Raw genomic sequence first — 15,114 nt, forward strand, 5'->3', positions numbered from 1 at the left:
TGAGACGGAGTCTGGCTCTGTCGCCCAGGCTGGACTGCAGTGGCCGGATCGCAGCTCACTGCAAGCTCCGCCTCCCGGGTTCATGCCATTCTCCTGCCTCAGCCTCCCGAGTAGCTGGGACTACAGGCGCCCGCCACCTCGCCCGGCTAGTTTTTTGTATTTTTTAGTAGAGACGGGGTTTCACCGTGTTAGCCAGGATGGTCTCGATCTCCTGACCTGGTGATCTACCTGTCTCGGCCTCCCAAAGTGCTGGGATTACAGGCTTGAGCCACCGTGCCCGGCCGGGGGTGTTTTCTAATGGTTTAGCACCATCTCCCTAGTGCTGTCTCGTGGTTGAGTTCTCACAAGATCTGGTTGTTTAAAAGGGTATAGCACCACCCCCTTTGCTCTTTCTCCTGTTCAGCCACGTAGGACGTGCCAGCTTCCCCTTCCACCATGATTGTAGGTTTCCTGAGGCCTCCCCAGCCACGCTTCCTGTACAGCCTGCAGAACCAAGAGCAAATTATACCCCTTTTCTTTATATATTACCCAGTCTCACGCAGTTCTTTAAAGCAATATGAGAACACATGAATATAATCTCTGACTTAAATTTCTGTGTGTGTGGAATACCTAGAGTAGTTTCTGTTTCTTCCAGTAAACTCTCACTGATATAAGCACACTCTCATAACAGGACCACCAGTTAGGTCACACTACATAATGTCTACAAGGATATCATGAAAGACCTTGTTAAATACTTTTCTAATATCCTAAGATACAATATTCAAACTCTGCATTTTCTCTGACCTTGAAGTTTAGCAATGCTGTCAAAAAAGGAAATTATATTATTCTGATATGATTTCTTCTCAGGAATCTATGCTGACTTATAAGGATCCTGATCTTTCCTAAAGAACTCTTAAATGTTCTAGAATCCTGCCCAAGAAGGACACTGCCCAGAGCAGTGATGTGATTCTAGTGTCAACCCTGTGTCTATATACTGGTTCCATTGCTTACTTGCTATGAAATCTTGGACAACATTCCCAAGTCTCAGTTTCCTTAGTGCTAAATGGTAGTGAAATGCTATTTTACAGGATCCTTGTGAGAAGTAAGTAAGATAACGCATACAAAGTCCTGGGCACAGTGTTCAGCCCGCAGTAGGAGCTCAATTAATAACAGCTGTAACCTGAGAAATTCACCTTTTTCTCCCTTTCCAAAAATAAAATAAAATAAAATGTAAATGTACCCTTTTATACTTCCATGACACTCTACTCATTTTCTCAAAGAGATGTCAAATTTCACAAACAGTGGAAAACAGTTCTCTCATCTCAAGTCATATCAATAGATATTATCAAACATACTCTTGGTCAGGAGATGCCAAGTGCACTGAGTACTTCTCTAGCATTTGCTTATCTTGCCATTCAAACCCCTTTTAATCATGTTGATGCTACTCAGTTCATTTTGGAGATCATCATTGTCTATAGAAGCCCCATTGGCTAGCTTACTGAAAAAAGAGAGATGGAGCAAGGTCTTAGAGGAGGCAGGAAAAGGTGGAGGTAAGAATTTGCCGTGGGAAGAACAGAGCTGCTCGACAGCTCAGCATCTCCAGTCCCAGAAAGATACAATCTTTCTCACTGCATGGGAAGCAGGGCTGGCAACGCCTGGGGCTTCCCAGATGCTCCCTCTTATCAAGTTGTTGAAAGGACAAATTAATAGGATGGATAGATGAATATTATCCTTTATTGATCATCAACTATATTTAAAACACTGCTAGGCACGTTTTGAATTTACATAATACACACACCTGCACACATACACACAACAGAGAGACAATACATATCACTGAAACTCAGACAGAATTAAGTAACACAATTAATAAATGATTTGGCTTCACATATCATGCTCTTTACTATACCACATCATTTGTTCAGAAAACATTTCATGAACTCTTACCAAGTGCTAGGTATTGTACTAGGTATAAAAAATACAGTGAGGAATGAACAAAAGCACATGCTCACAATAAAGCATGACAGTGCTGTAAGAGTGAAAGCTTGGGGTGAGATGGGAGCCTGTTAGAGGGGCACTTATTCCTAACCTGGAGTTGACAGAGGAAGCAACCTCTTAACTTAGCCTGAGTGGATGAATGTGATTTAGCAAAAGAAGGATAAATCCCACAGGAGGATTTGGGCATTGCAAGAGGCCAAAGGTGAAAAAGCTCTGTAAGAGCTGAGAAGCTGGAAGAAGGATGAAGAGGGAATAGAAAGGTAAGTAGTAACCAGAGCATATACTGCTTCTTAACTGGTGTTGAGTTTTAGCCTATAAGCAATTGGTAGTCACTGGGAGGTCATAAGCAGAAGAGAAATGTGCTGAAATCTGTATGGTGGGTAGGGAATGAAGATGGGAGGCAGAGGATCAGCTTAGAAGCCTCACAAGTGAGAAACTATGAGGACTTGCACTAAAGAAATGCAAGGCGAGATCATGAGAAGAGGACAGGGATATTTAGAGGGCAGAACTGATGAGATGTTACTTCCGTGAAGGGTGAAGGAAGAAACGGAAATTAAGAATGACTCAATTTTTCAACCTTATTCCAAAGACCACATTTAAAACACCTATACAACTTCTCTAGGTACTCGCATTATAACATTTCATTTTTTTTCTATAAAGTAGGGAGCAAGGTCATCTACTGAAACTGAGATGGGAGGTAGCAAGAAGAGATGTAGTGAAGATCTAAACTAGCCACTCTGTAGAATGAGGAATTGCTGAACCGAGAAACACAGGCTTCCAGGAAAGTTCTGAGGGCCCAAATGGGGCAGAAGGTCTTGATCTGGTAGCCCTCATCTGTACAGATGGAAGATTATCTCCAGCAGCACTCAATAGCCAGGGTAAAGATGCACAGAAGATGAACACAGAGACTGGACCATATCAAAGTTTTCCAGGAGAGGCAGAAAAGACAAGATATTAGGGCAGAGGAGTTTAGAATATAAGAGAGTGGTAGAAGCAACGAAATATAGCCTCTAAGCTGGATATAGAAGTGAAGGGAGGGTGTGCTAATAAAAAGAAAGCAGACTAGGAACTAGGGTCAGGGAACTAGAGGGCTCTCATGACAGCATTTCCCAAAATGTGTTTCTCAGATACTTATTACACAGGATGTTAATCACTGACAAGTTCCTCATTAAAAGCTTTTCATGGTCAAGTAAGTGAAGGAAACCTGGGGTAATGTAATTTTTAAACTGTTTCCTTCCCGTACTATTTGCATTTAATAAGTTAATAATATATCTCTAGGATAAATATGCATTTCCCAAATACTTCTGATTATTGTATATTATTTATCTATATTTATCAGATAATTTCACTGAATGGGTATCTTAAGGAACACATTTTCAGAAGGTGTGCTCTATGAAATGAGAAGTAGGGATGGTAGAACACTTGAAAAGAAAGTAGCTTACTAAGGCAGGAGGTTTACCTGAAAGTTCTCTTAGCTTCCAGAGCAATGTATCTTTAATTCTACTATAACACACATACACACACACAGACACACACACACACACACATACACACACACACACAGCTTGACTCTGACTCTACTGTAATTAGTATTCATTCATGAAACCAATATTCCAAGAGCATGTACTATTATGTGGCAGAGGAGATTTATACAGCATTCTTACCAGGACAAACTTCATAACTTATCTGGGGAAAAAACAGAAACACACAAGAAAAATAAAAACCTGGCTGGAAAGTATGGCTCTTCCTCAGATACCCATAAGATATAGTTTCCCTCCAGGGCAACTAGTGCTACCAATATAGCCACAGCTCTGTAAGATCAGAAAGTTCCTCCATAAAAACAGAGCTAAGATGAGTAGAACTGAGCTGAACAAACGAAAAAGCCCCAGTCTTGTCTTTGCTGAAGCTACTACTCTCCCAGTCATTCATGATGAAATAATCTCTCCTACCCCATCAATCTGATGACACAGATTCTTGACCTGGTCCTAATCTACTCCAGGATAAGAAATCCTAACAGTTGATTTTCTTAAATGACAACCAACCTGCTTAAACCCAGTGTCAACCATTCAGAATTCCAACTGTCACAGATTAGTATGGATAAAGCATAATCTGTAAGGAAGAAGTAGAGATCCACATGTAAATACTGGCTAGTGCCAGACTGTGAAGGATCTTGGTGACACAGCTGAAGCCTGGATATCCCTTGGGGAATGAGGAGGCCTGATGGATATATGAATAGGAAGATCGGGAGCGGGAGGGTAAAAGTAATGCCATCATTGCTAAAAACAGGTTTAGAAAGTTATTCTTGGGACATGCCCATAGGGTCCATGTCCATTTTTAAAAAGGCAGATCAAATTTTAAAATATTTTTTGTCATTTTTCTCCGCTTCCCTTCAAAGGGAAGGTTTTCCTTCCTAGAGGTAAGGAAAATAGGCCCATAATTTCCAGCTTCATGGTTAAAGGTATAAAAAAGAAAGTGTAAACATAATTTAAACTGACAAGGATGTTAAATCAGGCAACTCACTTGAAACTCCAATGGGAAAAGAGATGAAAATCAAAATCTTCAGTACATATTGTAGAGATTTTAGAAAAACAAAAATAATAAACTCTATCATCTTATTAGGGAACAAAAACGCTAAAGACACATTAGCAAATGTGGCTTTGACTGATGTGACATAAGCTGAGACCTCATACCAACTAATTTAAGAAGTTTTAAAGATTTAGATCATGAGAAAAACAAAACTACAATAATTATGTGGTTTCAGAAAAAGTTAAGTCTTCCCTCAGTAACTTCTTCACATTCTTTACTACTACCATACTACAATATGACAATCCCTAGGGGTTATACTAACATCACTTGATTAGAATTTTGGAAACACTGAAGTCCTACATTACAGAATGATGTCTAACTTGCAGAAACAAAAAACAAAGAAAGTTGGCTCATGGGATTTAAAACTCGCCGAGGTCCATAAAACAACTGCAGTTACAAAAACCACTATCTGCTCAACTTCAAAATGGGCTTTCAATAAAACCTCTGTGACAAAAAGTCATACCTATATATTCAGTTACAACAAAATTATAACATATATTGATTTTTGTGGATGTCATACACAAAATGTGTAGATATCTGTGGTGTAATTTTAAAGTATGATGTTGGAAACATCATCATTGCTCTCTCTTCTTTGAAATATAATACACTGCAATCCAAATGAATTCGATTCTATAAAGACTCATTTTTCTTAACTACTATATATATGCTGATGTTCAACTATATGACTGCATGAAAAGTTGTTTATACAGCTTCATGAGGAGCTCAGTAACTCCCTAAAGATACAAAACAGAACTCATGATCTAATTGATCTGTTAAGAATCATAAAATTTGAGTTAAAAAATTATATCAGCTTATGGAAAATTGATATTACATGTGGATGAAAAATGTGTTAACTGTTTTACCACAGAGTCTTTGTGATCCACTTGTACCCTAACACTGGCTGGTTTTGGAGGCCACAAGACCATCCTCTGCAGTGTAGTGAGGCACGTTACGGATGCAGAAAACTTACTCTAGTCAGATGCCCCGCTGGTAATTTCAGGAAATCCAAGATTTAGGCTGCTTTCTGGGTAAAAGGCTCAGAAGACCCACCAATGGCAGGAGATGGAAAATTCATACTCCTCCCCCAGGATTATGGCAACATAGCAATCTATTTACATTTTGTGCTTCATGATCTCTCTATCCAAAGTACATATGCAACCATAATGGGCTACACAGAACTAGGAAATGTGAAAAAGCAGCAGTACTGAGCCATGTGACTTGAAGCTATGGGTCAAACTTCAAAGGGGGAGTAGCAAAAAGAAAAGGGTGAGCAAAAAGGAAATGGAAGTATCTGAGAGAAAATCCTGGTACCCATTTTGCAGTACCAGCAAATTACTTAAATATTTACAGTCTTCTAGGTTCTACAATGCTAGAAGTCATGTAATTCTGCTTTTCTACCATTGAGAGGCAATACTCTTCAGTGGAAAGCAGCCTAGTGCTTGCTTAGACTTTGACACTAACCACCCAGGACTAGGGTAGGACCAGGACAGGAAGAAAAAGGTCAGTTGGTGCTAAGAGAAAATTCGTTTTTGCCTATAATTGTGAAATCACAATGACCTACAATGTTAACTGCACTATCTTAAAAAACTATTTTTAAAAAAGAGAAGTGCTAGTCTGTGAAAGCATTCCTATTGTCATCACTCTGTAAGCAACAGAGGTCAGAGAGAATGTTTGATCATCCTTTTAGCCACTGCAGCACCCCCCCCCACTGTGCCTCACATATGGTAAGCAGCAGTAAATACTCATGGAACTGAATCTTCTGTATGAGCATCCCTGTCTCTTAATCCTTCTTTCTAGTGTTTATTTCCCACCTTATTTCTTCCCATAGCTTGCACTGCTCTGTCGTTGTGGTTTAACTGATAATTTGGACAACACAAAATGACAGTCTGTTGAATTTATTGGAAGATAATTTTAGGTTCACTTTTTTAATTGGAAAAGTAAATGTTAGGAACATTATCTTTTTCTCTCTAAAATACTTTGCAAATTAAGCAGTGGGTTAGCAACCTTCAACAGAAAAAAGTTCCATATCTCTAAGTTGAAGATGTGTTGCTTTCTGCTATATTAAAATACAATTTTAAAAAGTTGACTTGTGCCATACTCTTTTTTACTGTTACGTAAATGTAAGAAACAAAATTTTCCACAACTGGCTATAAAAAGTAACACAGAACTAGCTTGGTTCCTATAAAAGTATCCTTTCAAATTAGAAAACAAATATTTAATGTAAAAAAGCCACATACTTTTCATAGTTCCATCTTCTTCTTCCTCATCCTCACTGTTTATCACCATGGTCCCCAAGTCGGATTCCAACATGGTGCTATTATGTTCAATCATGGTCTGGGCCCCTTCACTCATCGTGCTTGTGGCCCGCATGGTGCCCACACTCTCCACACTAGTCTTCACCATGGTGTGGGAATCCAGCTCATCTTCATCCTGCAAGCAAAATACTGCAATGAGGGAAGACTTTTCTGTGACAGCTGGATTTCTTAATTCTTAACAAGAGAATGAATATATTATAGTTTTAATGCTTATAAAAATACGATTAGTACTGATTTTAATATAGACATACATACAAATGTTATTTTAAGAGCAAAAATTATTCAAAATAACCTAAAGTTTTAGGTAATTAAAGATCAAGCAACAGAAATTGATGAAGCAGAAGGCTGCTAGTTGCTTTTAAAATAAGGATTAAGATAGGTGAACTATCAACAAATGCATAACAAAGAATATGGTGACGAAAACAACTAAATATATAAAAGAGAGCACCTTTAAGACAGAACACATTTACACTTTGTATTATAACGGGCATAATGATGTCTATAACCTTGTACAAGAGCCATTAGTTTTTTCTTTTAAATTATGGCAAAATATACATATACATATACATAAAATTCACCATTTTAACAATTTTTAAGTGTACAGTTCTATAGCACTAAGAATGTTCACAGTGTTGTACAACCACCACCATTATACATTTACAGAACTCTTCATCCCCCCTTTCCCCAGTCCTGGCAACCTCTATTGTACCTACATGAGGTATCTAGAATAGGCAAATTCATGAGTACTACTATTCATACCATAGTACTAATTCATAATTACTATTGTACTCATGAATTTGCCTATTGTAGATACCTCATGTAAGTGGAATCATACAATATACTTCACTGAGCATAATGCATTCAAGATTCAGGCATATTGTGGTATGTTGTGTAATTTCATTCCTTTTTAAGGCTGAATGATATTCCACTGCATGAATACACCACATTTTGTTTCCCTATTTATCTGTTGATGGCCATTTGGATTGTTGACACCTTTGTCTACAATAGTGCTATTCACCTTTGTGAATAGTGCTAATGTGAACACTGATCTACAAGTATCTGTTTGAATCCCTACTTTCGGTTTGGTTGGGTATCTACCTAGAAGTACAATTGCTGGATCACATGGTAACTTCATATTTAATTTTTTGAGTGCCCAAACTGTTTTCCACAGTGGCTATACCATTTTACATTCCCACCAGCAATGCACAGGATTCCAACTTCTCTATGTCCTTGACAACACTTGTTATTTTCCATTTCTAAAAAGTAATAGCCATCCTAATGAACATGAAGTGTTATCACATTGTAGTTTGATTTGCATTTCCCTAATGACTACTGATGTTGAGCAATCTTTTCGCATGCTTATCAGCCATTTGTATATCTTCTTTGGAGAAATATCCATTTACCCATTTTAAAATGGGTTGTTTGGTTTTTCTGTTGTTATTACAAATTCTGGATATTAATTCCTTACCAGAGATATAATTTGCAAATATTTTCTCCCATTTTGTATGCTTTTTACTTCATTTATAGCATCTATTGATGTAAGTTTTTAGTTTTGATGAAGTCTGATTTATCAGTTTTTTTTCTTTTGTTGCCTACGCTTTTGTTGTCAAATCCCAGCTTTTGAATGTTTCACAGAAGAATTGAGTCAGTAATATAAGTACAAATTAAAAGTGCTATTTAGAACATTCACCAAAGATATACTGGAATAGGGTCATAAAAATAAACTAACAAATCCTGTCTGAAAGACCAACTGATAATCCCAGTGCTTTGGGAGGTCAGGGCAGAAGGCCAGGAGTTTGAGACCAGCCTAGGCAATACAGCAAGACCCTGTCTCCACAAAAAATTTAAAAATTAGCTGAACATGGTGGTGTGCCTGTAGTCCTAGCTACTTGATGGGCTGAGGCTGGAGGATTGCCTGAGCTCAAGAGTTTAAGGCTGCAGTAAGCGATGATGGCGCCACTGCCCTCCAGCCTGTGTGACAGAGCAAGACCCCATTTCAAAAAGAAAGAAAGGACCAAAGAATCGGCTATTTAGAAAAACTTGATTATGCACTGAAATTCATTTATATTTATTCCATTTTTAGTAGAAACATATAAGCAAAATCTAGTTCTGGCAGAGGTCAAAATGCAAATCTGAGAACATCAATGTTGAGTCTCAGCAATTTGGATTGTATAATATAACAATAGTTGGACACCTGTTTGATACCTTTCCTCTTCCTAAACCTACATGATAAGCTTGGGCATTATGTCTCAAAGTCATTTGCACTTCTTTAATGATCCTTTCTCTTTTAGAAGACCTCTTCATTCTCAAGCCTTCAACCATCTAATAAGTCGAGGAGTCTCAAATCCTGAAATCTTCCTATGTCTTTACTTATTATTTAAATGCTTAATGATGTCTAAAATTTGACAGTCCCAAATCAGATATTATTTGTCTCTCCAGTCCCTCCTATCTGTCTCCACCCCCAACAACGACCACAAAGCATGGTAATCTTCACTTGCTACATAAAACTTCAATGTCGTCTTACATTTATTTTCTCTTTCATTCCCTATATATGTATCAGTGAACTAGTTCTTTAAAAAATTCTCTCTTAGCTCCATCTCTTCTTTTTCCATTCCCACTGCTACTGGGTATAATCCTCACTACCTCATAGGTGGTTTACTGCAGCTAATGCTTCCTGACTGAGGACTCTCCCATCTAACTTTCTAGAGTCAGGCAGACATTGGTTCAAATCCTGGCTCAAATCAGTTATGAGGCATAGGATCCTTGTTCCCAAAGATTGATGATTAAATAAAAAGGTAAGCAAAATGCCTGCATGCTACCTGGAACAAGGTAGTTTCACACCTTTCTCAAAGTACATGGCATTATACTAACCTTTCTTGAATACTATTTCTATCATTCTACGGAAGAATCTACTATGGCTCCCAGTTCCTGCCTTCATTAAAGCTAAACATTTCTGCCTAGATTTCAGTGTCTTCTATGGCCCAATCCTATTTTCCCATTGTTCATATAACTTCCAATACAGGCAGGCTGGACTTTAACTGAATCTCTCTTTGCCATAACTCCATATGATGCTATGCTCATTAAAGACTTCCTTTGTGTACATGTCTTATTCTCTATCCAGAACGCCCTTCCCCTCTATCCATTTAACTAAATCCTACCTAGTTTCCGATCAAGTATCTACTACTTCCATGGCTAATTCAGTCTTTGTTAATTATTCTCTTTTCTAAACTTCCATAGAATTTGCAACCTGCATTATACACTTTTGTATTCAATTTATGATCTCATATTGCAAGCAATTGTTTTGCAAAATCTTTTATAAATGTAAGTACCCTATGGACAAGAATGTCTTTGAGTGCCTCTGAATCCACTAAAGTGCTTCATTTGGTATTCAAAACACGGTAAGGATTTGTGAAAGTTGTCAGAATCAAAATGAAGATATTTCTGTTTAAAACAACAAAAAAACAAACAAAAACCAACCCTGACAAATGGAGCAAGGGAAAGCCATAAAGAGATGGTCCTCATGCATAAATGCCTGATAGCAAAAGCTATCACAAAAGACTCCGCCAAAACCACCACTTTGCACAACGGCCATTGCAATCTTACATGAAAAACACTGCAAGGACATCTACCCAGCAACTGCCTATCCAACCACAGACTGGCACACAAGGATAAGGATTTCAAAACAATTAGGCAATTCTCCCCATTTTTCCTTTAAAAACCTTTGTTTTCCTTTACCCCCCAAATACGCACATCGTTTACTATAGCACCTATACTAGCACTGCAATGCCCTATTCTAAAATAAATGTTACTTTCTTTTAGAGAGTCCTTGTTATTTAGGTTGACACGTTCAATACATATTGACTTTTTCATGGAATTATAAAATCAGGGACCTTTACAGTTAGAGAGAAACTAATTCGAACCATCATTTTATATCTGAAAACACTGAGGTCCATAGAAAATAAGAGACTTCCCTAAGGTCACACACCTACTTAAAAGTAGATCTGGGACTAAGAAACAAGTTCTTTTATTTCTTAGCCCATTATTCTACTACATACATGTACCTGAATTATGTTTAAATTTTGATCTACTTGAATGCTTAAGTTTGATGTGCAAGCTTAGAATCTTAAAAGCTTATATCACCACCTTCTATTCCCAAAGAGTCCCATAAAATTATTCAGTACATTCTAGTCCAAGCCACCATCTTCTCCCACTTGGAGCATGAAAATAGCCTACTGACTGTTCTTATTGTTTCCATTTTTGCCCCTTTTAGTCTCACTCACATAGGCAGATTGAGCCCTCCAGAAGACAAATGACATCATGTTACTCTCCTGCTAACACTCTGCATTTGGCCTCCTATCACACTTAGAATAAGATCCAAAACCTTTATCATGTCCAAATGTGATCTGGCCTATCCCATCTAGTAATATCTGCCAATCCCATCTCCTATCACATTCCTTCTTGTTCACCAAGCTCTAACCAGGCTGACCTCCTTTGCTGTTTCTTGAGCATTCTAAGCATGTTCTTCCTTTTAAGTCTTTAAATTGGCTGATCTATCAGACTGGAATGCTCATCCATAAACCAGATTGATAATTTATTTAACTCAGGTCTCTATTTAGCTGTGACCTCCTTACTGAAGCTTTTTCTGACCACCAATCTAAACTAAAGCCTCCATCATTTTCCATTCTTCTGTATTCTTCATAGTCTATACCTGGCCTTCACGACCACTAGAATGTAAGTCTGGAGAAGGTAAGAGACTGTTTTAACTTCTGAATCCTCATTATTAAAACACCTAGCATACAGTAGGTACTTGATAAATATTTATTTAATGAATAAATCAATTTATATTTTCACTTATTAATCATCCAACAAGCATTTATTGTACATCAACTATAGACAAGACATTGGAGATACAAAGATGAATAAGATAGTTTCATTCCATTTCAGTTTTTAGGGAGTTTGTGATCTAGGGGAAATCTACTACCATGTGAACAATAAGTTACAGGACAATCTATTAAATGCTATAAGAAAAGTGTTGACAGTAAAATGGGAATACCAAGAGTAGAGCCTCTAACTCTGCCTTTAAAAAGTGAAGAAGGCCCCACAGAGGAGGCTGAACTTCAGTTAGCTCTTAAAAGATGAGTAGACTATATATTTAACACAGATAGATACATTTGGGTGGAGTGTTTTACAACTTTTTACATTAGAACTACACTCAGACACATTCCTTCTCAGCTCAGACACCCCAAGATTGAATTATGTGTCATGCCTCTGTATTCCCATAGTACTCTGTGCTTATGCTGATTTTACAGTACTGTAATTGTCTTGTCTAAATCCCCCATTAGACTCTCAAATCTATAAGGGCAGTAACCAGATCTTGTTTACAGTTGTATTCCTGATGTCTGGTAAAAAGCATTGTTCTCATTATGTAATTTGTTGAATGAATGTTAAACCCCTCATTATGAGGTAATGCCAAAACACAGAACGAAGGACAATGTTATGAGGTTATAGTAACATAACGTTATTATTATAAAACATAGAATGGCTATTGAAGATATTATACTTTGGAACAGGAAATAATGCTAATAACTAGAATTATTCAGTTGGTCATTCATTTAATAATGAAAAAATACTTATCATTGAGTTGGAAGCACTATGCTAAGGTCTTTTTAATTCTCTTTTGGCTGGGCATGGTGGCTCATGCCTTTAATCTTAACACTTTGGGAGGCCAAGGTGGGTGGATCACCTGATGTCAGGATTTCAAGACCAGCCTGGCCAACATAGTGAAACCCCATCTCTACTAAAAATACAAAAAATTAGCTGGGCATTGTGGCACGTGCCTGTAATCCCAGCTACTTGGGAGGCTGAGGCAGGAGAATCACTTGAACCCGGGAGGCGGTGGTTGCAGTGAACCAAGATCGTGCCATGGCACTCCAGCCTGGGAGACAGCGTGAGACTCCGTCTCAAAAGGAAAAAAAAAATTATCTTATTAACCCTGAGAGGTGCTATTATTCCTCTTAGGCAAAGGAACCTGAGGCTCAAATAGGTTTCATAATTTGTCCAAGGTCATACAACAAGTAAGTGGAGAAGCAAGAATTCTAGCAAGGTCTAATTCTAAAGTCTAAGACCTACCTTCTAATTATGTAAGGCTTTTAAACTATCTACAGCATTTCTCAAGCCCCATTTAACTTACACTACAGGTTTGCAAGAGCATGTTTCATTTTCCGAAGTAAAGAGATGAAGATGATTTTACATCAGTTCCTTTTTCAAATCTGCTGGTTGAATATCTTATTTTATCACAGTTGCAACCAGTTTATTCCCAAAACACTAAGTCTATTTTTACATGTGTGAGTCATTTGTCTCTTATCCTTGTGAGATTCAAAGCTGTGACCATTAAACTTAACAAGAAACATAACATCTGATTGGTATAAAATAGTCTTTAGCCTCCCTATATTCTACATTACAGTTGAATCTACAAAGGGACACTAAGGCCTGAACCTCTGGATTCACACAATTGGCTTAGATAAAATTGTAAAAACACTGAATTAAGTTTGGAAGGGATTGATCTTACTGCATATTATTTTTACTTACGTAGTCAATTTGCTAAAGAATGCTAATCTAATTTACAAATTGACAGTAAAAAATAGCAATAAAAATAGCATGAGCACTCAATTCACTAATGAGAGGGTGACACACAAATAGAAATTAATAAAGTACAGATGGAATAACTAGTTAAATGAAATTAGAAAACTCACTTATAATTTGGTGATGGTGTTGAAAACTCTTAAGCCACAGCTTTTACTTTTTAAAATTCTTAACTTATTCTTGATATGTTAGATTAGTATTATAATTTCATTTGATACTTTTTATATTTTTATAATGAAACATTTATGTTTTTTCAAAATTATATTTCACTTACATATACTCTGTTATTCCTCACAAAAGAAAAGCAGAAGGAAAAACATGTTGATATTTTATAGAAAAAGGTCTGCAGAACAGATGCTTCCCTACTGTAGAAAGCAGCCAATTCCAGTAAGGAATACAACAGCATTTTCAATCAGTGGCCATCATGTGCCAGGAATGCAAAACAGAGTACTGATGATAATCCAGTTTATGAATCATAAAATCCACATGGAATACAAATATTTGAAAACATTATTAGGAAATCCTACTCCACTGCTAAGACAGGCTTATGCTAAAACAGTCTGAGAAATAATCAGAGATTTTGCATTATCTACTAGTAGATATGTGTAATAACTACTACCTTAAAGCATTTTCTAAATACTCAGTAACTGATTGAATTAAAGATAAAAAGTATTTGTCATTTGTGAGACTAATTTGTCATTAGTGTCCCAAAGACAAATACTTTAGAATATAAAATTGTTTCTATATTCTAAAAATGTTTAGAATATAAAAGTAGAATTTTTCTCAGTTAGGATACCTATTTAATGAGATAGCTAGACTACTCCTTAAACAGGTGTCCTAAAAGGAAAATATTCTAATTTTATTTTTCTTCTTAAAATGACATTAAACACTTCTTTATTGTACATGCAATCACGTAACAGTATAGTATCAGTATAAGAGCAGTGATCTTAATGACTTTCATTCAGTTGGACAATTCTAATGAATATGCATTCTGCTATAGCATGAAAAAAATATTCGTCAGGAAAAAAATGTGTAAAATATATACTTGAAACAATTATACAAAAAGTTGCATTATAGTAGTCTAAATATTTTTAAAACCTCTTAAAGGTGCTAATTAAACAGCCAACAATAAATGTAACAAACATACTACAAATACATAGCTGAGTTTTCAAGACAGTTAGGGCTCAAAAGAGAACTATGGTAATAAGCCAAATCTAACTTGAGGGCTTCTTCAGAGGCATGCGATGACGGGGGTGGGGGATTATTGGTTAAGTAAGGTTTCTATTTTAACAGATAAAGGGAAAAGGGAAGTCTTTGGTTTCTTTCCAAAGTAGAAATGAAACCTTCACTTAAAATTGGGAATTTTGAAAGACTACATCCTCAGGAAAAAGGCAGACAAGAAACAATTTACCCAGTGGCAAAGGAGATGACAAGTCTCACCTGAGCTAGGTAAGGCAGGGGACAGGGATTGGGAAAACTCCCTTTAGAATTTATAACTATGGTTTAGGCCTTCAATTTTACATCACTCACATGCTCTGGGGGAGCCTCATACTGAGAAGTTAACCAAATATAGCCCCAGTAAGGTAGCACCCGA

At 37.0% G+C, this 15,114-nt stretch overlaps 1 protein-coding gene across 7 annotated transcripts in view; it reads right to left on the minus strand.

Moving 5' to 3' along the window:
* Window positions 1-15,114, minus strand: part of STK3 (serine/threonine kinase 3) — a 331,890-nt gene that overhangs the window by 91,563 nt on the left and 225,213 nt on the right. For all 7 annotated transcript variants that reach the window (XM_005563776.4, XM_015455063.4, XM_074000046.1 and 4 more), the window contains one exon: window positions 6,801-6,993. In XM_005563776.4, coding sequence (XP_005563833.1) covers window positions 6,801-6,993 — 193 coding nt within the window. The remainder of the gene's footprint in view (window positions 1-6,800; window positions 6,994-15,114) is intronic.

The sequence above is a fragment of the Macaca fascicularis genome, chromosome 8, assembly GCF_037993035.2.
Source record: "Macaca fascicularis isolate 582-1 chromosome 8, T2T-MFA8v1.1".
NCBI lineage: Eukaryota > Metazoa > Chordata > Mammalia > Primates > Cercopithecidae > Macaca > Macaca fascicularis.